Genomic DNA, 26,200 nt, shown 5'->3' on the forward strand with positions numbered 1-26,200 from the left:
CGATCACGTTGTCTCTGTCCTCCTGCAGTTTGACTGAGTCATAACGATCACGTTGTCTCTGTCCTCCTGCAGTTTGACTGAGTCATAACGATCACGTTGTCTCTGTCCTCCTGCAGTTTGACTGAGTCATAACGATCCCGTTGTCTCTGTCCTCCTGCAGTTTGACTGAGTCATAACGATCACGCTGTCTCTGTCCTCCTGCAGTTTGACTGAGTCATAATGATCACGTTGTCTCTGTCCTCCTGCAGTTTGACTGAGTCATAACGATCACGTTGTCTCTGTCCTCCTGCAGTTTGACTGAGTCATAACGATCACGTTGTCTCTGTCCTCCTGCAGTTTGACTGAGTCATAACGATCACGTTGTCTCTGTCCTCCTGCAGTTTGACTGAGTCATAACGATCACGTTGTCTCTGTCCTCCTGCAGTTTGACTGAGTCACAATATTTATGTTGTTTCTCTGTCTTCTGGTAGGTTAAGATGACTGCTGAAGCTGCTGGAGAGGGAGGAGAGGATAATGTTGTCTCTGTGTTGTAATAGTGTTGTAATGGTAATGTTGATCCTGTCCTCCTGTAGGTTGAGATGTCTGCTGAAACAGCTGGAGAGAGGAGAGGTGTCTCTGGTGGACCTCAAGAAGAACCTGGAGTATGCTGCCACTGTTCTGGAGTCAGTTTATATAGAGAAGACCAGGTACACACTACTACACACACTGTTCTGGAGTCAGTTTATATAGAGGAGACCAGGTACACACTACTATACACACTGTTCTGGAGTCAGTTTATATAGAGGAGACCAGCTACACACTACTACACACACTGTTCTGGAGTCAGTTTATATAGAGGAGACCAGGTACACACTACTACACACACTGTTCTGGAGTCAGTTTATATAGAGGAGACCAGGTACACACTACTACACACACTGTTCTGGAGTCAGTTTATATAGAGGAGACCAGCTACACACTACTACACAATAACGTCAATTAACCTCTCACACACACATACCAACTCGCACACACCTCAGTCTCCTGCGGACATCTAAACTAACAGCCTATGTACATAAAAATACATGAATCAGCAATGGCCGAACGGCAAGATGCAGTAGATGGTACAGAACGGCATAGGCAAGATGCAGTAGATGGTACAGAACGGCATAGGCAAGATGCAGTAGATGGTACAGAACGGCATAGGCAAGATGCAGTAGATGGTACAGAACGGCATAGGCAAGATGCAGTAGATGGTACAGAACGGCATAGGCAAGATGCAGTAGATGGTACAGAACGGCATAGGCAAGATGCAGTAGATGGTACAGAACGGCATAGGCAAGATGCAGTAGATGGTACAGAACGGCATAGGCAAGATGCAGTAGATGGTACAGAACGGCATAGGCAAGATGCAGTAGATGGTACAGAACGGCATAGGCAAGATGCAGTAGATGGTACAGAACGGCATAGGCAAGATGCAGTAGATGGTACAGAACGGCATAGGCAAGATGCAGTAGATGGTACAGAACGGCATAGGCAAGATGCAGTAGATGGTACAGAACGGCATAGGCAAGATGCAGTAGATGGTACAGAACGGCATAGGCAAGATGCAGTAGATGGTACAGAACGGCATAGGCAAGATGCAGTAGATGGTACAGAACGGCATAGGCAAGATGCAGTAGATGGTACAGAACGGCATAGGCAAGATGCAGTAGATGGTACAGAACGGCATAGGCAAGATGCAGTAGATGGTACAGAACGGCATAGGCAAGATGCAGTAGATGGTACAGAACGGCATAGGCAAGATGCAGTAGATGGTACAGAACGGCATAGGCAAGATGCAGTAGATGGTACAGAACGGCATAGGCAAGATGCAGTAGATGGTACAGAACGGCATAGGCAAGATGCAGTAGATGGTACAGAACGGCATAGGCAAGATGCAGTAGATGGTACAGAACGGCATAGGCAAGATGCAGTAGATGGTACAGAACGGCATAGGCAAGATGCAGTAGATGGTACAGAACGGCATAGGCAAGATGCAGTAGATGGTACAGAACGGCATAGGCAAGATGCAGTAGATGGTACAGAACGGCATAGGCAAGATGCAGTAGATGGTACAGAACGGCATAGGCAAGATGCAGTAGATGGTACAGAACGGCATAGGCAAGATGCAGTAGATGGTACAGAACGGCATAGGCAAGATGCAGTAGATGGTACAGAACGGCATAGGCAAGATGCAGTAGATGGTACAGAGTACAGTATATACATATGAGGTGAGTAATGTAGGGTATGTAAACATATAAAGTGGCTAGTGATACATTTATTACATCAATTTTTCCATTTTTAAAGTGGCTAGAGTTGAGTCAGTATGTTGGCAGCAGCCACTCAATGTTAGTGGTGGCTGTTTAACAGTCTGATGGCCTTGAGATAGAAGCTGTTTTTCAGTCTCTCGGTCCCCACTTTGATGCACCTGTACTGACCTCGCCTTCTGGATGATAGCCGGGTGAACAGGAAGTGGCTCGGGTGGTTGTTGTCCTTGATGATCTTTTTGGCCTTCCTGTGACATCGGGTGGTGTAGGTGTCCTGGAGGGCAGGTAGTTTGCCCCCGGTGATGCGTTGTGCAGACCTCACTACCATCTGGAGAGCCTTATGGTTGTGGGTGAAGCAGTTGCCGTACCAGGCGGTGATACAGCCCGACAGGATGCTCTCGATTGTGCATCTGTAAAAGTTTGTGAGTGTTTTTGTGACAAGCCAAATATCTTCAGCCTCCTGAGGTTGAAGAGGCGCTGCTGAACCTTTTTCACCACGCTGTCTGTGTGGGTGGACCATTTCAGTTTGTCAGTGATGTGTATACCGAGGAACTCAAAACATTCCACCTTCTCCACTACTCTCCCATTGATGTGGATAGGGGGCTGCTCTCTCTGCTGTTTCCTGAAGTCTACTATCATCTCCTTTGTTTTGTTGACATTGAGTGTGAGGTTATTTTCCTGACACCACACTCCGAGGGCCCTCACCTCCTCCCTGTAGGCCGTCTCAACGTTGTTGGTAATCAAGCCTACCACTGTTGTGTCGTCTGCAAACTTGATGATTGAGTTGGAGGTGTGCATGGCCACGCAGTCATAGGTGAACAGGGAGTACAGGAGAGGGCTGAGAACGCACCCTTGTGGGACCCCAGAGTTGAGGATCAGCAGGGTGGAGATCAGGAAGTCCAGGACCCAGTTGCACAGGGCGGGGTCGATACCCAGGGTCTCGAACTTGATGATGAGTTTGGAGGGTACTATGGTGTTAAATGCTGAGCTGTAGTTGATGAACAGCATTCTTACATAGGTATTCCTTTTGTCCAGATGGGTTAGGGCAGTGTGCAGTGTGGTTGTGTCGTCTGTGGACCTATTGGGTCAGTAAGCAAATTGGAGTGGGTCTAGGATGTCAGGTAAGGTGGAGGTGATATGGTCCTTGACTCGTCTCTCAAAGCACCTCATGATGACGGAAGTGAGTGCTACGGGGCGATAGTCATTTAGCTAATTTACCTTTGCTTTTCTTGGGAACTGGAACAATGGTGGCCCTCTTGAAGCATGTGGGAACAGCAGACTGGGATAAGGATTGATTGATTATGTCCGTAAACACACCAGCAAGCTGGTCTGCGCATTCTCTGAGGACGCGGGTGGGGATGCCGCCTGGGCCGGCAGCCTTGCGAGGGTTAACACGTTTAAATGTTTTTCTCACATTGGCTGCAGTGAAGGAGAGCCCGCAGGTTTTGGTAGCGGGCCGTGTCAGTGGCACTGTATTGTCCTCAAAGTGAGCAAAGAAGTTGTTTAGTTTGTCTGGGAGCAAGACATTGTGGTCCGCGACGGGGCCTTTTTTCCTTTTGTGGTCCGTGATTGACTGTAGATCCTGCCACATACCTCTTGTGTCTGAGACGTTTAATTGCGACTCTACTTTGTCTCTATACTGACGCTTAGCTTGTTTGATTGCCTTGCGGCGGGAATAGCTACACTGTTTGTATTCGGTCATGTTTCCGGTCGCCTTGCCCTGGTTAAAAGCAGTGGTTTGCGCTTTCAGTTTTGCGCAAATGCTGCCTTCAATCCACGGTTTTTGATTGGGGAATGTTTTAATAGACGCTATGGGTACAACATCACTGATGCACTTGCTAAAAAATTCGCTCACCGAACCAGCGTATTCATCAATGTTATTGCCACGTGATCGAAGCAATCTTGAAGCGTGGAATCCGATTGGTCGGACCAGCGTTGAACAGACCTGAGCACTGGTGCTTCCTGTTTTAGTTTCTGTCTATAGGCTGGGAGCAACAAAATGGAGTTGTGGTCAAATTTTCCGAAAGGAGGGCGGGGGAGGGCTTTATATGCGTCGCGGAAGTTAGAATAACAATGATCCAGGGTTTTGCTAGCCCAGGTCGCGCATTCGATATGCTGTTCAAATTTGGAGAGCCTTGTTTTTAGATTAGCCTTGTTAAAATCCCTGGCTATGTAGTGGCAAATCGGTTCAAATATGACACAACCAAGAACTTTGTGAAAATCAATATAGACTTTTAATACAACAGTATCATAAGCCGGAGCGGTCCGCGGAACACACACACTTTTTCAGAGCCCTCGCTCTGAGTTATACACCTACCATATAAGTCCCTCCCATATGCAAATTAAGTTACATCCCAATCCGTGCTTCCTGCTTGTTCAGCCCAATAACGCCCCCATCTGCTTTCCATTAGATCCTAATGGTGACAAGACCCTTGCTTTGACCCTTCACTCAGCTTAATGCGTTCTCCTGTTTGTGTGTTATCTAGGGTCAGCAGACTATGTGTCTCTTCTGTTTTTAGCATGCTCAGCTATACTAAAAATACTATACATTCCCCTTTCCTGTGGCCTGTGTTCATACCCTGTAATTAACTCCATGTGTCCCTTTTGGTGTCTTTCATCTCCTTTAGCTTTAGGGTGCCTAGCTGTTCTGGTCGCCTTCTCTTCATATGGTTGTCTAAGATCAAACAGACTTGTCTCCTGTGATGTGATTGATGTCTGTAATCCATCAATTGGTCCTTTGGCTGAACCCCCCGTCCTTAGATAACCTCTGATCTTTGTATGTCCAGCTGCCCTAGGTATTGCCCTCTCCCATGGCCCCACTCTGGCTTCCTGTCCTATACAATAGACAATGTACCTTACCAGAATGGCAAATGCATCCCTCTTTTATATAGGACAGTATATTTATCCATATATGTACCTAATTTCTCCCACATAACCCCCCTCTGGTGCTTTAATAAGCACCAAAAACTTAAAAAGGACATATATGGAACATAATATCAACAGTCGATTATCAAAAAAAATATTTTTAAATAAAAAATAAAAAATAATTAAAAAATAAAACTTCCTAATCACCTACACCAAACATCTCTAGTATTTCATAAGAGTAAAATATCTAGTTCGGTATAGAAACAAAAAATAATACATTATCTTTTGTTAAAGCATGAGCATGTAAATACATAACCTTGTCTGAGGTTCTCAGCTACGCGAAAAAGAAAAATATATATAATAAAGCAATGACTCAAATAATAAATTGAATCTGAGAAAACACTAGGCCTCCATGCAGTTACAAAATAAAATTGACACATCATTCTACATTTAAGCTTTCCACATGATTCTCCCTCTCAGACACCTCTCCAACAACCGTGATACCATCAATACCAACTTCTGTTAGAAGATTAAGGACATGGTCCGTAGACACTTGTAACTGGGATATCCCACTGTTACCTACATGTTTTTAAATATAACCTAGCATTTTAGAAGGCAAAACTAACTTTTAATTAAAAGAAACCAGATATATTCATTGATATACCTATAAAAACATTTGATAAAACATACTAAAACACAAGGCCGTGAGCAAAAGTAGACCTTACATAACACCTCTTGTACTTACTACGGAAATGACCCTTTTTGTGGATATGCATCAGTTGACTTTCTTATGAATTTGGAATGACAGCATAACTGTCCATTTTCATCAGTATAGTGGCCTGGCCTACCCGGCACAGGATCAACTATCACCGGAGTGTCAGCTCTACTTACAAACATCTGTTTAACCGTTGTCTGGATCACAAGTGATTTCACCCAGGGTAAAACACAACAAAATACAATACCCAGAGCCAATAACCCCCCTTCCAGCATAAAGGCCGTCCTAGCAAACATGGCTCCCTATTTCCCCAATGCTAAGTCCAACCAATCCCAAACATGAGAGTCCACCCCAGCATTTTTCTTAACCTCTTTTCTTAACCCTTTAAGTTTAGCCATAGCGATTGCAAGGGATCCATTAGGCACAGTGTTATTGGGAATAAAGGTGCAACAATCATCCCCGAACATAACAAACTCCACCCTTCTCTGCAAAAAGCCAATTGAGAGCCTGTCTATTTTGGCAAGACATTTTACTGGTATCCTGTACCTATTCCCCCAACGCCGTTAAAGCCGAGTCAGTATAGTTAATGAATCTCTGTTGGTTATAGTATATGTAATTAATCCACTCTAAGTTCTTATTTGATGTTATCCACAAAAATTAAGATTCAAATCCAGATTTAACTTCATCTCTTGCCTTGAACTCCCAACCCAGTCTAATTTAATATGGTTCTGCCTCTAGTGCTCCCTCGAGCAATCCTACATTCTATGTCACACAAGGGAATGTAGTATTTTCTCTGAATATTGAACATTTTACATTTAACGCATTCTTCAAATGATGCAGGTTCAGGTACTATCAAAAGATCAGACAAAGGTGATTTTCTACACAAAATACAATTGTCCCTCCTATGTTTATTTCTGCTGTATACTTAGCCTAATCGTACCACTCATTCTTCACTATTCATTTCATGTGGTGTCCTTGAGTGGTTCAGAGTCTGGTATGTCTGTGTCTGTCATCTTTGCAATGTTCTTATCTTGAGGTAGGTCATTAAAGTTAGTCAAAAAGTTCAAAATGTCAGTAAAGAACCCTCCTGGTTCTGATGCTTTCTAGCTACCACAGGCTCTTCCTGTTTAGGTATTGGCGTAAGACCAATTCTGAATGACTGAGGAACTACTCCCTTCAGCCAATCTTGTTCTCATTATTTCACCTATTAATTCTTCACCTTCAACTGGTTCAATCTGATTCATGGTGAGCACCCACTCGTCTACTTCTTTGGTTAACGTCAGGTCACATCCTTTTGAGTCCCAAATGACTTCTCTCTTCGTTCGATGATATGTCCATCCACCGAATGCAATCTCCGGTAAGGGTTTGATCCTTTTGTCTTCTCTTCTTCTGTTTCAGTTATATGTTGAGGTGGGACAGAGATTCTAACCTTGTCAGTCTTTTTAGATTGTTTGACTGGTTCCTCTCTTCTCTTCCTGTTTCCACCCTACATCTTGATTGTGCGTGAGTCTGTTGTTGCTATACTAGCGTTCACTGTTACTTCTGTTATGTCAATATCATTGTTCTTCTGTGGCTCTAACTTCAAGTGTCTGTTAAGGAGACAATTCAAGAGCTGAAAAGTCAATTTTGGGGAAATCCCCATTTTCTTCAGCTTGCTGGACTTTTCCTCCTCTTTGCGGGGTCTCTCCTTCTGTTCCTGTGAGGCCTCTCCTCCTCTGTCTTCCCCTGAGGCTCCCTCCTCAGGCCGGACTGTGCTTCCATCTGGAAGGTGACCATTTCAGGGAAGAGATGTTCACATTCTTTAGGCGATACCTCGGGGTCCCACTGTAGAAGGCTTCCGTCAACAGAGTCTGCCCCAACAAGTATATCATCAGGAGTGGCAGACATGTTACCCCCTCCCACTTCTGGGCTTTCTGGCCATACTGGAGGAAACTTTGGTTGTTTGTCTCTTTTCTTTTCCGGCTCTTTTTCCCTGGTTCGTTCTTCTGAGTATGTTAGCCGATGCACTCGTTGTATCTGGTCTGCCATTTTCTTGATTCCTCCCCGGCGCTTTGATCGATTCCGCTGCTCCTGCTCCCTCCGGGGTCCCTTCTGGTGAATCAGCATCCTCTGTGTCCTCATCTCTGTATGGTTGTGTCCTTCTCTCCGTCGGGACTCGGGTGCAGTGGTTTAGATGATACCACGTCTTGCTTCCTTTCACTTGGACGGCCGTGTTTGTGGCTGTTGCCACCTCGTAGGGTCCTTCCCTCCTCGGCTGATCCCACTTCCTTCGGAACACTCAAACGTAGACTCGATCTCCTGGTATCACTGGGAGAGATCCTTCTGGTCCCCTTGGATCATCAGATGTGGAACCTCTCATCCTGGTTCAGATTTCTGCCTTCTTTCTATGGGGCATTCATACTTAGAGACTTATGGCCTCTGTTCTATGATTACACCATACATTCTCTTACTTCCATCACTCATCACACAAACTGACATTCCAGCTGAAGCTGGAGAACCCTTCTCCATCTGGTTTCCTAAACATAAGACTTGGAAAACAAAGGACAAAACATAACAGTATTGACAATGTTATATGTTATGCATGACTGTATTCATGAATACTGAAATCTGAGACCATGACAATTCCCACTCTCTCTTCACCTGACTCTATGCCTCCAGGATACTTTTCTGCTGGACTCCACAAAAATGGAGGCCCTAATTGGCTTCCTCGTGCTTTCATCCAGTCTTCCCCTTTCGGCCGCAGGTTCTGAGAGGTGTTCCCAAACCATGTCATTTTTTACTTAGTTCCCCATCTGCTCTGTTTCAACTGATAAACATGTGCATAACCTTAATCAACATTATTTCTTCTTAAAGTAATTCAACACGGAATGAGCTTCCACATTGAGCCTTCAACATGTGGTTTAGAGTACAACTACCCTAACATATATCCTTATTCACATGATACATTATCAAATAAAACAAATAACCCCCAAACTCAACCCAGTATGTCTACAGTAGAATCTAGTCTCTCTCTCTCTCTTTTGTTTTGTTTCACGTCCTCTGTCATGGTGTTTTCAAGCTCACCCATTATTCAGCTGGACCTTACTTCTTGTGAAACTTATGCACCCATCATAGAGAGACATGACAATCTTTACCACTGCAGGTGCTGTAAGAAGTATATCCCCAGCCCGGTGTATCTTGATGTACACTCAGTTTCCAGAATTCAGCCCATGCCCTTCCATCTGGCGTCTTTTCCTGGGAACATACATACTAACTCATGGGTTATTTCCTGACAACAGAGTTTCTTCTTATAGCAGGATCACTAAATCTTAATTTTTAAATAACAGCCCTATGTAAACATTCTGTCTCAAATACCTGGCCTCTTGCCACAAAAATATTCATAATGATAGCCAAATTATGGTCCCTACAGCAACTGCTGCAAGAATAACATGTAATCAGTCAAGTGTCTTCCAGTTGGAAGAATATCCAATCCTAACAAAACTAAGTCCTAAGCTTCTTAAACTTTTGCTCTAGTGTTCAAAATGCCACTACTTATCACTTTTACCATAATCTAGGTATGTGTAATGTTCTATTTACTTTTAGAATTGTCCCTATATTTTTACAAAACCAACTGTCCTTCCTTTTCTGTGAATGATCTTGTCTATCAATATACACTGTTTCTAGAAATAACACCCCCCTCTTGTTACCATAACCTTCATATATGAGCCCCCAATGTAGTTACAGTTTTTCTAACCCATAACACATAAGTCACTACTCCTAATTTCCTTCCATAGTTTGATACATACTTAAACATTCTCAAATCATTTTTAGTCAATATATATCAGTCCCTCCTCAGGAAAAATATACACTCTTATTTTCCTCAAAACAAAAATAAATTGACCAAACAAGAAAAATGGTAAAGTAAATTATAATAACTGCATATTTGCAATAAATTACCACTATTTGTAATGTCTTCTTGTAATGTCTTCTTCATCCTTGGGTGTTATCACACAACAGACTATACTTTTTATTCAATTACTTATGTCATTCCAATGTATCACTCCAATTACTATGATATTGTAAAATAAAAGAAACAAAAACCTTTAATTTAATATTCTGTAAATTCTGTCAATCACCCTGTCTCAGGATTAGTTTCCAGAGCTTCCCTAGGCCTAATAAATTTAAACAGTCCTATAACCAAAACATAACTAAATGTTGTTTATAAATTTCACACCCACTTGGTGTTATGATAGTCTCTCCCAAGCATGAATGCATTCTGACATTACATTTCCATGATAACTCCCTTATTCTACTGGCGATCTCTCAGATGAGTTACAGATTATGTAGTTATCATCATAACCCTTGCAGAAACCCCCACTCCAATAACCTATTTGGAGTAACTGTTATCCCTTGTTTACATATATTTCCATTTTATATGTAGAACGAACAAAGCACATTTTGTATTTACCCAAAGACCATAACCCCAGGGAACTGATATGTTCTCCTATAACCCCATGTTAAATAAAAATAAACCTATTTGAATAACTAGTCAATTCAAGATTACAACTCTTCATCTTTTTCCCAAGGAAATAATGGAATTTCAAAGTGATTCTACACTTTGAACAGAAGCTGGTGTTTCTCAATCATTTTATAATTAAATCCCACCTATTCCAAAAATTTCTAGTGAAGTTGATCAGTCTTCACGGGAAATTCTTAGAGTTCAGGGCATTCGACACCATTATAATGTTTTCACTCTTTTTTCTTTAGAAACATCTTAACCACACTTTCAAAAGCACTTCCATCCTTCTGCATACCCAACTTGAAACCGAACTGAAAAACCCATTGAAAATGTAACCCCTTTTTTCTGGAAAAGAAATGTACATTTCGTTAACATTCACCATGCCACCCTCTAAATCAGCAAGCCAACAGTAACACACATACTAAAATCCCCTCACTTATCCCGAGCATGCGATAAAAGCTCCAGCCATGCACAGAACGCACAATTCCCCCCTGCTCGGCCATCTGTATCCTACCCTTAGAAATTGAATACACCCATACTCTACAATTTGCTTTTCTTCTAACTATTTTTACCACGCTTGTGATTTTTCATATACGTTTATTTTCCGTATTTTGACGCTAATAACAACTTCTCCACGCATTTTATCACCACTGAAACCGCCATTTTAATGCAAAACGACTCCGAGTGGGGCTATTTGTAAATTACATCGGTACCTTACTATAAGTTAGGTAAAACGTGATCTAGTACGTATTTCATCACATAAACTGTACTCTCTATGAACCACTTTTTGATCAATCAGAGACTATACACCGCTTGGTGAAAACTTCATTCGTACTAACCTTAGAACGATCAGTTGTTGTTCTTTTAAAACGGGTGTAAATTCCTGTATTTCTGCATTCTCTACTATCGCATTCCAGTGTCATCTTACACTAATTTCCCCCCACACTAGTTAGCCCTGCTCTACAACTTCTTACACTTCCCCCATCGTAATGTATTTCTGATGATAATGTTAATTAACATTAAAACGCTGGTAAGTTAAGCTTCTTGTTATGGTTGTATGTGATCGTTCCAATTCATTATTTTATTTATCCTGTTTACCGGGTAATGTTGCCCTACATTGTAGCAAACCGCTCCTTCATATTCAAATCGAATTGGTAGAATTAACGTGCGCTTCTTTCAGCGACTCTATGGCTTTATTAAATTTCGCTATCTCTATATTCCCGGGAGAAACAGTCCATTTGTTTCCATGCCACTATTTATTTTTCCTATACTCTCCCATCGCATTATATACTTTATTTACTATTTTCCAAGGTAGATCTACCCTACTTTCTCAAATAATAATTTATTAGTCACATCACTTAATACCTCCTATTAAAACCTACTCTATAATGTCTACAACTGTATTACTGAATACTACAGAAGCCTTAATGTCTTATTCTAGTACAGCACCTCAAATATCACTGTGTTTTTATCTTTGCTTATACTATTACTTTAACTTTATTCAATGTATTAAATCCTATTTCATATAATTTTCCTTCTAATTCAGCTTATTTATAATGTCTGCACTTTCTTATCTCTTTATTTATCCGCTTGCTATATTCTCTCTTAGCCTATTTTACTGTTTAATTCCTGAGGCTATTTTTAAATTGCAGCCTCCTATTTCGTTTACAGGGCTCGTGATATTTTCAATGTGTTCTAGACTTCTATTTTCATGCAATTCTCACTTTAGCCTAGATTTATTTTAACCAGTATATATTTTAGTTTATCTGTATATTTTTAAGTTATTTCTTCCTACTTCGCATCCGTTTTATACTATCCATGCCTTGTTTAATACCTCTTTTTAACACCTATTGTAATTTTTACAATGGTCTTTTAACTCATTATCCAGTCAATGTTTTATGCTTATGTATAACTTATCTTGCCCAATATTTATCGATTTCGTTCCTCTTCCCAGTGAGAGTTAAATGCGCTCTCTTTCTCAAATTACACTTAGTTAACTGTCAGAGAGGCCTGCGCATTCCCAGTTGGTCACAGACACACAGCCTGTTCTTCCTCTTCTTTCTAATCTGCTCATTCATCACAAATAATTATATTACAGCATTCATTCAATCCTTTTGTCTTTACCTAAAAACAAAACAGTTTATTACCTAACTTAATTCACTTCCTCTACATAAGCTGGTATTATCCTATAGGATTTTTCACGCATACCCTTCGTTTTTACCTAAAAACGACCTATAGTTTATCCCCTAGTTTAATACACTTCCTCTACATAAACTGGTATTATCCTATAGGATTTTTACGACATGACGAGACTACTGTCTAATCGGATCAGCTTGTCTTCATATCCTATTCATCCACCCCGTATTGATCTTTATTCTACGTTAGAGCAATATCGTGGTGCGACCTACTGATTTATAAACCCCCGTTTAGCTAGACGGAGCGTTTTATATTCGCAGGATTTCCTTTTTCAGTTGAACGTCGCACAATCAGGCCAGCGTTCTTTCTGTGTTTTAAATATTCACCCGTACAGACCTTCATTTCAAAGCGGTAGCCATGTGTATTTATTTTCTAAATACTCATCCGTACAGACCTTTTCCTTGAAGCGGTAGCCATGAATGTTTATCTATCTACTTATCAATAAAGTAGCCTACCCATTCAGTCCTTCAGCTAAATATTTTGAAGCGGTATCGCAGGATTACTTATCAATAAAGTAACCTACCCATTCAGACCTTCTGGTAAATATTTTGAAGCGGTATCGCAGGACTTCTATAACTACTTATTTTATTCAAACCTTATAAGCAGATAGCTGTAACCCTGTGCCCAATCCCAGCCCCAACATGCCAGAATAACACACCCTACACCAGCGAAGTTCACAGCCCCCACCTACTTACTCACTAGACATGCATGCACATTCATTATACAATTTCCAAGCTTACACACATGCATGCAAATTCATTGAATTTCAAAAAGTTCTTTCGTTTCTATAGTTTTTAGGAAATTTGAGAGAGAGAGACCTACTTGACGCTCCTCTTGCTGAGGCAGGATCTCTGAAGCGATCTACGCAAACATTTCACTGTTGTCTTACCTTAGCTGGGTGGCCACCCTTGTTTGCCCAGATCGTCCAAAGATCCCGCTGCCAGCCAAGAACGTTATTCAGTCCCTAATTCTCCTGGCTAGCTCGCCAATTATGTAGTGGCAAATCGGTTCAAATATGACACAACCAAGAACTTTGTGAAAATCAATATAGACTTTTAATACAACAGTATCATAAGCCGGAGCGGTCCGCGGAACACACACACTTTTTCAGAGCCCTCGCTCTGAGTTATACACCTACCATATAAGTCCCTCCCATATGCAAATTAAGTTACATCCCAATCCGTGCTTCCTGCTTGTTCAGCCCAATAACGCCCCCATCTGCTTTCCATTAGATCCTAATGGTGACAAGACCCTTGCTTTGACCCTTCACTCAGCTTAATGCGTTCTCCTGTTTGTGTGTTATCTAGGGTCAGCAGACTATGTGTCTCTTCTGTTTTTAGCATGCTCAGCTATACTAAAAATACTATACATTCCCCTTTCCTGTGGCCTGTGTTCATACCCTGTAATTAACTCCATGTGTCCCTTTTGGTGTCTTTCATCTCCTTTAGCTTTAGGGTGCCTAGCTGTTCTGGTCGCCTTCTCTTCATATGGTTGTCTAAGATCAAACAGACTTGTCTCCTGTGATGTGATTGATGTCTGTAATCCATCAATTGGTCCTTTGGCTGAACCCCCCGTCCTTAGATAACCTCTGATCTTTGTATGTCCAGCTGCCCTAGGTATTGCCCTCTCCCATGGCCCCACTCTGGCTTCCTGTCCTATACAATAGACAATGTACCTTACCAGAATGGCAAATGCATCCCTCTTTTATATAGGACAGTATATTTATCCATATATGTACCTAATTTCTCCCACAGCTACAATAAATGCAGCTTCAGGATGTGTTTTCCAGTTTATATAGAGTCAAATGAAGTTCTTTCATGTGCCATCGATGTGTCTGCTTGGGGCGGGATATACACTACTGTGATTATGATCGAAGAGAATTCTCTTGGTAGATAATGCGGTCGGCATTTGATTGTAAGGAATTCTAGGTCAGGTGAACAAAAGGACTTGAGTTCCTGTATTTTGTTATGATCACACCACGTCTCGTTAATCATAGTGCATACACCCCCGCCCTTCTTCTTACGAGAAAGATGTTTGTTTCTTTCGGCTCGATGCGTGAAGAAGCCAGGTGGCTGTACCGACTCTGATAACATATCCCGAGAAAGCCATGTTTCCGTGAAACAAAGAATGTTACAGTCTCTGATGTCTCTCTGGAAGGCAACCCTTGCTCGGATTTCGTCTACCTTGTTGTCAAGAGACTGGACATTGGCGAGTAGTAGGCTAGGGAGCGGTGCGCGATGTGCCCGTCTCCGGAGCCTGACCAGAAGACAGCTCTGTCTGCCCTTCTGCGGCGCTGTTGTTTTGGGTCGCCTGCTGGGATCCAATCCATTGTCCTGGGTGGTGGACCAAACAGAGGATCCGCTTCGGGAAAGTCGTGTTCCTGGTCGTGATGTTGGTGAGTTGACGTTGCTCTTATATTGAATAGTTCCTCCCGACTGTATGTAATAAAACCTAATATTTCTTGGTGGTAACAATGTAAGAAATAACACATTCAAAACCAAAATACTGCATAGTTTCCTAGGAACGCAAAGCGAGGCAGCCATCTCTGTCGGCGCCGGAAGTCGACCACCAGAAAGGGTATGTGTCAATTATTTATTTTTTAACCTTTAATTAACTAGGCAAGTCAGTTAAGAACAAATTCTTATTTTCAATGATGGCCTTAGAACAGTGGGTAAACTGCCTGTTCAGGGGCAGAAAAATAGATTTCCACCTTGTCAGCTCGGGGATTCAACCTTGCAAACTTTGGGTTACTGGCCCAATGCTCTAACCTCTAGGCTACCTGCCACACCAACATGTGGACATATCTAGGCCTTGATACTCAGGCATGAACGAATCCACATACTGTCAGAAATGTATCTTATCTGTAGTCATTACCTGATCATTTATGTATTCCTATAAAAATATATATATATTTTAATAGATATCCTTACATGATATATAATATTCATCTTTATATGTCGAAAATGGGTTAAATCCGAATCATGAAATGTCCAGTGGCCAAGTTATTTGACCAGTTTAGGCGCGGAAAATCATGGTGCTTCTTCACATGAAGGTAACATTTCTGAGCTTACAGCATCATACTGATTGAAGGTGACATATCTGAGCCTTCAGCACCATACTGACTGAAGGTGACATATCTGAGCCTTCAGCACCATACTGACTGAAGGTAACATATCTGAGCCTTCAGCACCATACTGACTGAAGGTAACATATCTGAGCCTACAGCACCATACTGACCGAAGGTGACATATCTGAGCCTACAGCACTATACTGACTGAAGGTGACATATCTGAGCTTACAGCACCATACTGACTGAAGGTAACATATCTGAGCCTTCAGCACCATACTGACTGAAGGTAACATATCTGAGCCTACAGCACCATACTGACTGAAGGTGACATATCTGAGCCTTCACACCATACTGTCTGAAGGTGACATATCTGAGCCTTCAGCACCATACTGAAGGAGACATATCTGAGCCTTCAGCACCATACTGAAGGTAACATATCTGAGCCTACAGCACCATACTGACTGAAGGTAACATATCTGAGCCTACAGCACCATACTGACGGAAGGTGACATATCTGAGCCTTCAGCACCATACTGACTGAAGGTAACATATCTGAGCCTTCACACCATACTGAAGGTAACATATCTGAGCCTTCAGCACCATACTGACTGAAGGTGACATATCTGAGACTTCAGCACCATACTGACTGAAGGTGACATATCTGAGCCTACAGCACCATACTGACTGAAGGTGACATATCTGAGCCTACAGCACCATACTGACTAAAGGTAACATATCTGAGCCTTCAGCACCATACTGACTGAAGGTGACATATCTGAGACTTCAGCACCATACTGACTGAAGGTGACATATCTGAGACTTCAGCACCATACTGACTGAAGGTGACATATCTGAGACTTCAGCACCATACTGACTGAAGGTGACATATCTGAGCCTACAGCACCATACTGAAGGTAACATATCTGAGCCTTCTGCACCATACTGACTGAAGGTGACATATCTGAGACTTCAGCACCATACTGACTGAAGGTGACATATCTGAGCCTTCAGCACCATACTGACTGAAGGTGACATATCTGAGACTTCAGCACCATACTGAAGGTGACATATCTGAGCCTTCTGCACCATACTGACTGAAGGTGACATATCTGAGACTTCAGCACCATACTGACTGAAGGTGACATATCTGAGCCTACAGCACCATACTGAAGGTAACATATCTGAGCCTTCTGCACCATACTGACTGAAGGTGACATATCTGAGACTTCAGCACCATACTGACTGAAGGTGACATATCTGAGCCTTCAGCACCATACTGACTGAAGGTGACATATCTGAGACTTCAGCACCATACTGACTGAAGGTGACATATCTGAGCCTTCAGCACCATACTGACTGAAGGTGACATATCTGAGCCTACAGCACCATACTGAAGGTGACATATCTGAGCCTTCTGCACCATACTGACTGAAGGTGACATATCTGAGCCTTCAGCACCATACTGACTGAAGGTGACATATCTGAGACTTCAGCACCATACTGACTGAAGGTGACATATCTGAGCCTACAGCACCATACTCAGTAATAGGCTACAATGCCCGGAAAGACAAACATCCTCATATTTAATCCAAGTTGCTATTTCCAAAGCACATCTCTGCTTTTTCTATAAAAAAAACAAAAATGCAGTGTAGACAATCTAGAGCTCCAATCACAACATCTGTTTTCTGGTGTATTATTTATTTAACAGAAAACAAACGTTGCTGGCTAACTTATATTAACCAGTAATACAAAATGTGCCTAAACGTTTTTAAAACGTTAGCTGTCACCTTGAGGCTTGATAGGGGGTAAACATGTTTTTCCCTGTAGGAAAGGCAATTTCATAATATTTCTAGCTAGCTAGGATAGCTACCATTTAGCTTTTACCCCCATATCAAGCCTAGCAAGCTAGCTAGCCCTACTGGCTGCTGGCCAAATTAGCTAATGTTTTTGTTTATAGTTACTTAGATAAATAAAACATCTCAAATTAGCGACTCACTTTAGCATTCAATTCTTTGAGATTTTTTCTTAACATCTTCTCACTTATTTGTTTCTCCAGTCGTCAGTTTGACCGCACGATTTACACGCTCATTTGTGGCGCCCAAATAAAAAAAATTGAATTCCACAGCAGATAAAATGATTATTGTTGCCAAACTACCAGTTACAGTGCTTTTAGCTTGCGGTTTGCTTGTGCCTTTATCCAGAGGGAATACAAAAATTATAGCTAGTGTATGAAAGAGTGATATCGATTTAATATTTGTCAAATTATTGAGCATGTTGTAACGGTTTTCTTCCTCCTCTTCTGAGGAGGAGTAGGAAGGATCGGACCAATGCGCAGCGTGGTACGTGTCCATAATATAATTTTAATGAAATATAACTGAACACAGAAAACAAAAGAATAAGAGAATAAATGGAAACCGACACAGTCCCGTATGGAGCAAACACAGACAGGGAAAATAATCACCCACAACCAACATGGGGAAAATAGGCTACCTAAGTATGATTCTCAATCAGAGACAACGATCGACAGCTGCCTCTGATTGAGAACCATACCAGGCCAAACACATAGAAATATAACAACATAGAAAAAACACATAGAATGCCCACCCCAACTCGCCCTGACCAAACCAAAATAGAGACATAAAAAGGAACTAAGGTCAGGACGTGGACACATGTCCTCAAAACTCAAAACTCAAAGAAGCATCTGAAATGGTCCTTATTCAGCATATAAAAATGCATATCAAGATCCTGATATGGATCTCAGTCAAGAGCATATGCATTGTATGTGCTGAGAACATACAGTGCCTTGCAAAAGTATTCGGCCCCCTTGAACTTTGCGACCTTTTGCTACATTTCAGGCTTCAAACATAAAGATATAAAACTGTATTTTTTTGTGAAGAATCAACAACAAGTGGGACACAATCATGAAGTGGAACGACATTTATTGGATATTTCAAACTTTTTTAACAAATCAAAAACTGAAAAATTGGGCGTGCAAAATTATTCAGCCCCCTTAAGTTAATACTTTGTAGCGCCACCTTTTGCTGCGATTACAGCTGTAAGTCGCTTGGGGTATGTCTCTATCAGTTTTGCACATCGAGAGACTGAAATTTTTTCCCATTCCTCCTTGCAAAACAGCTCGAGCTCAGTGAGGTTGGATGGAGAGCATTTGTGAACAGCAGTTTTCAGTTCTTTCCACAGATTCTCGATTGGATTCAGGTCTGGACTTTGACTTGGCCATTCTAACACCTGGATATGTTTATTTTTGAACCATTCCATTGTAGATTTTGCTTTATGTTTTGTATCATTGTCTTGTTGGAAGACAAATCTCCGTCCCAGTCTCAGGTCTTTTGCAGACTCCATCAGGTTTTCTTCCAGAATGGTCCTGTATTTGGCTCCATCCATCTTCCCATCAATTTTAACCATCTTCCCTGTCCCTGCTGAAGAAAAGCAGGCCCAAACCATGATGCTGCCACCACCATGTTTGACAGTGGGGATGGTGTGTTCAGCTGTGTTGCTTTTACGCCAAACATAACGTTTTGCATTGTTGCCAAAAAGTTCAATTTTGGTTTCATCTGACCAGAGCACCTTCTTCCACATGTTTGGTGTGTCTCCCAGGTGGCTTGTGGCAAACTTTAAACAACACTTTTTATGGATATCTTTAAGAAATGGCTTTCTTCTTGCCACTCTTCCATAAAGGCCAGATTTGTGCAATAACGACTGATTGTTGTCCTATGGACAGAGTCTCCCACCTCAGCTGTAGATCTCTGCAGTTCATCCAGAGTGATCATGGGCCTCTTGGCTGCATCTCTGATCAGTCTTCTCCTTGTATGAGCTGAAAGTTTAGAGGGACGGCCAGGTCTTGGTAGATTTGCAGTGGTCTGATACTCCTTCCATTTCAATATTATCGCTTGCACAGTGCTCCTTGGGATGTTTAAAGCTTGGGAAATCTTTTTGTATCCAAATCCGGCTTTAAACTTCTTCACAACAGTATCTCGGACCTGCCTGGTGTGTTCCTTGTTCTTCATGATGCTCTCTGCGCTTTTAACGGACCTCTGAGACTATCACAGTGCAGGTGCATTTATACGGAGACTTGATTACACACAGGTGGATTGTATTTATCATCATTAGTCATTTAGGTCAACATTGGATCATTCAGAGATCCTCACTGAACTTCTGGAGAGAGTTTGCTGCACTGAAAGTAAAGGGGCTGAATAATTTTGCACGCCCAATTTTTCAGTTTTTGATTTGTTAAAAAAGTTTGAAATATCCAATAAATGTCATTCCACTTCATGATTGTGTCCCACTTGTTGTTGATTCTTCACAAAAAAATACAGTTTTATATCTTTATGTTTGGAGCCTGAAATGTGGCAAAAGGTCGCAAAGTTCAAGGGGGCCGAATACTTTCGCAAGGCACTGTATACTATGTAGATCTACTGTCAGTATTTGTTATCATATAAAGAAAACAAGATATCCAAATAGGCCTCATATTTAATGATGTTACGCTCGTTGAAATGATCGGACCAAGGTGCAGCGTGGTAGGCGTACATTTTGTCTTTATTAAAAATGAACACCTAAAAACAACAAAAGGAAAACGACCGTAACGTTCGGTAGGCGACACAGAGCTGTACAAGAACAACTTCCCACAAAACTAAGGTGGCAGAACAGGCTACCTAAGTATGATTCCCAATCAGAGACAACGATAGACAGCTGTCCCTGATTGAGAATCATACCCGGCCAAAACAAAGAAATAAAGAACACAGAGTTTCCCACCCGAGTCACACCCTGACCAACCAAACATAGAGAATAAAAAGATCTCTACGGTCAGGGCATGACAGTATCTGGCTCCCCCCCACTTTGGTGGCACCTCTGGTGCGGGGACCCTCGCCGCAGGCCCTGGACTGGGGACCCTCGCCGCAGGCCCCGGACTGGGAACCCTCGCTGCAGGCTCCGGACTGGAGACCGTCGCTGCAGGCTCCGGACTGGGGACCCTCTTTGCAGGCCCCGGACTGGGGACCGTCGCTTGCGGCTTCGGACTGGGGACCGTCGCTGGCGGTTCCGGACTGGGTACCGTCGCTGCAGGCTCCGGACTGGGTACCGTCGCTGCAGGCTCCGGACTGGAGACCGTCGCTGCAGGCTCCGGACTGGAGACCGTCGCTGCAGGCTCCGGACTGGAGACCGTTGCTGCAGGCTTCGGACTGGAGACCCTCGCTGGCGGTTCCGGACTGGGTACCGTCGCTGCAGGCTCCGGACTGGGTACCGTCGCTGCAGGCTCCGGACTGGAGACCGTCGCTGCAGGCTCCGGACTGGAGACCGTCGCTGCAGGCTCCGGACTGGGGACCCTCTTTGCAGGCCCCGGACTGGAGACCCTCGCTGCAGGCTCCGGACTGGAGACCCTCGCTGCAGGCTCCGGACTGACCCGTGGAGCAGGCACAGGATGAACCGGGCTGTGGGGGAGCACTAGAGCTCTGGTGCTTTGAACTTGCACCGCTCCTCGTGGCTGAATGCCCACTTTAGCCCGGCACGTGCGGAGCGCAGGCACAGGACGCACTGAGCTGTCACAGCGCACCTGAGACACAGTGCGCAGAGCCGGCGCAGGATACCCTGGGCCGAAACGGCGCACCGGAGACCAAGAGTGCTAAGATGGCACAATTTTCCCTGGCTGGATGCCCACTCTCGTGGCACTTGCGGAGAGCTGGCCCCGAGCGCACCGGGCTGTGCACGCACACTGGAGACACCATGCGCTTTACCGCATAACACGGTGCCTGACAAGTACCACGCTCCTTGCCGTGAGCACGGGGAGTTAGCTCCGCCAACCTCCCAGTGTGCCCCCCCCATCTCCAAATATTGACTGCCTCCTCATATCGTCGCCGCTCCTCCTCCTAGGATCTCCTCCCACGGTCACTCGTCCTGTCCACGCTGCTTGGTCTTTGGTGGGATGTTCTGTTACGCTCGTCAAAATGATTGGACCAAGGTGCAACATGGTAGGCGTACATTTTGTCTTTATTAAAAATGAGTATCTAAAAACAACAAAACGTAACGTTCGGTAGGCTACAGAGCTGTACAAAAACAACATCCCACAAAACTAAGGAGGCAGAACAGGCTGCCTATGTATGATTCCCAATCAGAGACAACGATAGACAGCTGTCCCTGATTGAGAACCATACCCGGCCAAAACATAGAAATAAAGAACATAGACTTTTCCACCCGAGTCACACCATGACCAATCAAACATAGACAATAAAAATATCTCTACGGTCAGGGCGTGACAAATGTGTCAATATCTGGCCATACCATGTACTATATCTGGACGGAATCCAAAAATTATATCTGCATGAAAGAAAAATATGGATTTCATATTTGCCAAATTATTGTGCATGCACTGAAAACTCAGAAATGCCTCAGAAATTGTCCTTATTGTTAGCATATCAAAAAGCGTATCAAAATCTGGATATGGAGCTCAGCCAAGAAAGGCATATCTATCTGGAATCAATATAGCTTCATATCTTGAATGTGCTGAGAGAACACAGATATGCAATGTATATAGTCAGTATTTGTCAACATGAAGAGAGAACACAGGGTGTCCCATATCTCAGGATATTGAATGAGTCCATATCCGGCCATAGGAAATGTCCATGTGGGATATTCAGAGTAAACCCAACATCTGGATTCAGAATGACTGACTGACTGAAACCCTCTAGATCATGGGTGTCAAACTCTGGCCCGTGGGCCAAATTTGGCCCGCGGGGTAATTATATTTGGCCCGCGAGACAATACCAAATTACTACTAGAGCTGGCCCGCCGGTATTATACAGCGCATTCACCACTAATACTACGAATCCCATAATGCTCTGCTGTTTTCGCGCGCCAATCAGGACAAGACCCAGAAACGCTCTCTCCTCTGTGACAGTAGTCATAGCAACATAGACACTACAACTGTCAGCGAGCTAACCCTTCCCAAAAATGGTCGAAAAGAAAGGCAGAAAACAGGAGCTTTCTGGACAAGTGGGAGGCAGAATATCTGTTTACATATGTAAAAGACAAACCTGTTTGTCTTGTTTGTGGAGTCAACGTGGCTGTAAGTAAGGAGTACAACATTAGACGACACTATGAAACGAAACACCATGACAAAAACAAGGACCTGGACATGACTCAAAGGAGCCAGAAAGTAGAGGAGATGAAAAGAAGTTTGGTTTCACAACAGAATATGTTTAAAAAAGCCACATCACAAAGCGAGGCTGCTGTAAAGGCTAGTTATATAGTGGCAGCAGAGATCGCAAAATCAGCCCGGCCCTTTAATGAGGGAGAGTTCATGAAAAAGTGCATGATGAAGGTTTGTGACCTCGTATGCCCAGAGAAAAAACAAGCATTTTCAAACGTGAGCCTGAGCAGGAACACAGTAGCTGATCGCACATGTGATCTTGCCACCAATCTGTATGACCAGCTGATGGAAAAGGGAAAAGATTTTGTTGCGTTCTCCCTCGCTGTGGATGAGAGCTGCGACGCATCTGATACTGCTCAGCTGTCAGTCTTCATCCGTGGAGTGGACTCAAATCTGTGTGTTACGGAGGAGCTATTAGGATTCAAATCAATGCATGGCACAACCACAGGAAAGGAAATCTTTGAGGAGGTTTCCAAATGTGTAACTGAAATAAAGCTGCCGTGGGATAAACTCGTTGGATTAACGACAGATGGTGCGCCAGCGATGTGCGGTAAAAAGAGTGGACTGGTGGGCATGGTTCGGGAGAAGATGCGGGAAGAGAACTGTGCAGGTGAGCTAACTGTTTACCACTGCATCATACATCAGGAAGCACTGTGTGCCAAAGCCCTAAAGATGGAACATGTTATGACCACAGTAACACAGGTAGTTAACTTTATAAGAGCCAAAGGTCTAAATCACCGCCAGTTTAAATCTTTTCTGGAGGAGTGTGGTTCGGAATACGCAGACGTGCCGTATCACACAGAGGTGAGATGGCTAAGCAGAGGAAAGCTGTGTGAGCTGGCCTTTCTCTGTGACATCTCGAGCCATCTCGATGCGCTGAACCTGCAGCTTCAGGGGCGGGGGCGCATCATCACAGACATGTACGCTGCAGTGAGGGCCTTCAAAACTAAACTGTGCCTGTGGGAGAATCAGATGCTGCAAGGAAACCCTTGCCATTTTCCCTGCTGCCAATCCATAAAAGCGCAGATCTCTACCGCCGTGTTCCCATGCGCACAGTTTGCTGAAAAACTCAGTGTTCTCGCCGCTGAGTTTAGCCGGCGATTTGCCGACTTCGATGCCCAGAAATGCAAGTTTGAACTGCTTAGTAATCCCTTCGCAGTTGATGTGGAAAATGCACCAACCAACATCCAAATGGAGCTGATTGAACTCCAGTGCAACGACACGCTGAAGTCAAAGTATGAGGCTGTGGGCGTCGCACAGTTTCCACGGTTCATCCCTGACACAATGCCTCAGCTCCGCACCCAAGCTGCTCAGATGCTCTCCATGTTCGGCAGCACTTATCTATGCGAGCAACTTTTCTCCTCGATGAAGATGACCAAAACAACTCACAGGAGACGTCTGACTGATGAACATCTTCGCTCGATACTGAGGATTTCTTCAGCTCAGAGCTTGAGCCCAGACATTGATGAACTAGCATCCAAGAAGAGATGCCAGGTATCTGGCTTGGGCACATCAGATTAGACCAGTGTGCAATAATTAACGTTTTCTTTATGCACTTTTTCTTGCTACAAGGCATGGGCTTGAATGGTTGATTGATTTATTATCATTTTATTTGTAAAATTATTAGCCAGTGGAAAAAGTTTATTTTGGTATTTAAATCAGAAGGCTGCAAATAGAAAAGAGGCATACAATTTTTATTTAAATTTTATTTATTTAATAAATGAATGCCATTGATGTGTTTTTTCATTTGAAATTCGATTTTGCATGTCTCCACTATTAAATTATATATTGTATGGTAATAAGCGATGCTTGTTCCATATTCAATGTTAAAGCAAAACTTGTTTGGGTCCATATTAAAAGGTTAATTTGTTCAATGTTGGCCCGTGACTTTGTTCAGGTTTTACATTTTGGCCCACTGGGTATTTGAGTTTGACACCCCTGCTCTAGATTGATCGATCACCATATCATCTGACTGACTGAAACCCTCTAGATTGATCGATCACTATATCATCTGACTGACTGAAACCCTCTAGATTGATCTATCACTATATCATCTGACTGACTGAAACCCTCTAGATTGATCTATCACCATATCATCTGACTGACTGAAACCCTCGATTTATCTATCACCATATCATCTGACTGACTGAAACCCTCTAGATTGATCTATCACTATATCATCTGACTGACTGAAACCCTCTAGATTGATCTATCACTATATCATCTGACTGACTGAAACCCTCTAGATTGATCTATCACTATATCATCTGACTGTCTGAAACCCTCTAGATTGATCTATCACTATATCATCTGACTGACTGAAACCCTCTAGATTGATCTATCACTATATCATCTGACTGACTGAAACCCTCTAGATTGATCTATCACTATATAATCTGACTGAAACCCTCTAGATTGATCTATCACCATATCATCTGACTGACTGGAACCCTCTAGATTGATCTAGCACTATATCATCTGACTGAAACCCTCTAGATTGATCTATCACTATATCATCTGACTGAAACCCTCTAGATTGATCTATCACTATATCATCTGACTGACTGAAACCCTCTAGATTGATCTATCACCATATCATCTGACTGACTGAAACCCTCGATTTATCTATCACCATATCATCTGACTGAAACCCTCTAGATTGATCTATCACTATATCATCTGACTGAAACCCTCTAGATTGATCTATCACCATATCATCTGACTGACTGAAACCCTCTAGATTGATCTATCACCATATCATCTGACTGACTGAAACCCTCGATTTATCTATCACCATATCATCTGACTGAAACCCTCGATTTATCTATCACCATATCATCTGACTGAAACCCTCTAGATTGATCTATCACCATATCATCTGACTGACTGAAACCCTCGATTTATCTATCACCATATCATCTGACTGAAACCCTCTAGATTGATCTATCACTATATCATCTGACTGAAACCCTCTAGATTGATCTATCACCATATCATCTGACTGACTGAAACCCTCTAGATTGATCTATCACCATATCATCTGACTGACTGAAACCCTCGATTTATCTATCACCATATCATCTGACTGAAACCCTCGATTTATCTATCACCATATCATCTGACTGAAACCCTCTAGATTGATCTATCACCATATCATCTGACTAGTAAAAGTTAAATAAAAAAGGTTAACCACCCTCTTCCCTCTCTCCCTCCTCCCTCTATCCCTCCACCCTTCTCCCTCCTCCCTCCCTCTTTCCCTCTCTCCCTCCTCCCTCTCTCCCTCTCTCCCTCCAGGAAATTGGTGGATACAGAGGAAGAGCTCAGCGATATCCAATCAGAGTATGTGCCTTCAGAGGTGCGTGATTGGTTGGCCTCTACATTCACCCGTCAGATGGGTTTGATGCTGCCG

The 26,200-nt window shown here is 43.0% G+C and overlaps 1 protein-coding gene across 1 annotated transcript in view; it reads left to right on the forward strand.

Annotated features, from left to right (window-relative positions):
- LOC139376482 (dual specificity calcium/calmodulin-dependent 3',5'-cyclic nucleotide phosphodiesterase 1C-like) overlaps window positions 1–26,200 on the forward strand; it is a 98,743-nt gene that overhangs the window by 18,523 nt on the left and 54,020 nt on the right. Inside the window, exons 3-4 of the mRNA XM_071119117.1 lie at window positions 573–686; window positions 26,086–26,200. The exon at window positions 26,086–26,200 is cut by the window's right edge and continues 68 nt beyond it. Of these exons, the coding sequence (XP_070975218.1) occupies window positions 573–686; window positions 26,086–26,200 (229 nt within the window). The remainder of the gene's footprint in view (window positions 1–572; window positions 687–26,085) is intronic.

The sequence above is a fragment of the Oncorhynchus clarkii genome, chromosome 20, assembly GCF_045791955.1.
Source record: "Oncorhynchus clarkii lewisi isolate Uvic-CL-2024 chromosome 20, UVic_Ocla_1.0, whole genome shotgun sequence".
Classification (NCBI taxonomy): Eukaryota; Metazoa; Chordata; class Actinopteri; order Salmoniformes; family Salmonidae; genus Oncorhynchus; species Oncorhynchus clarkii.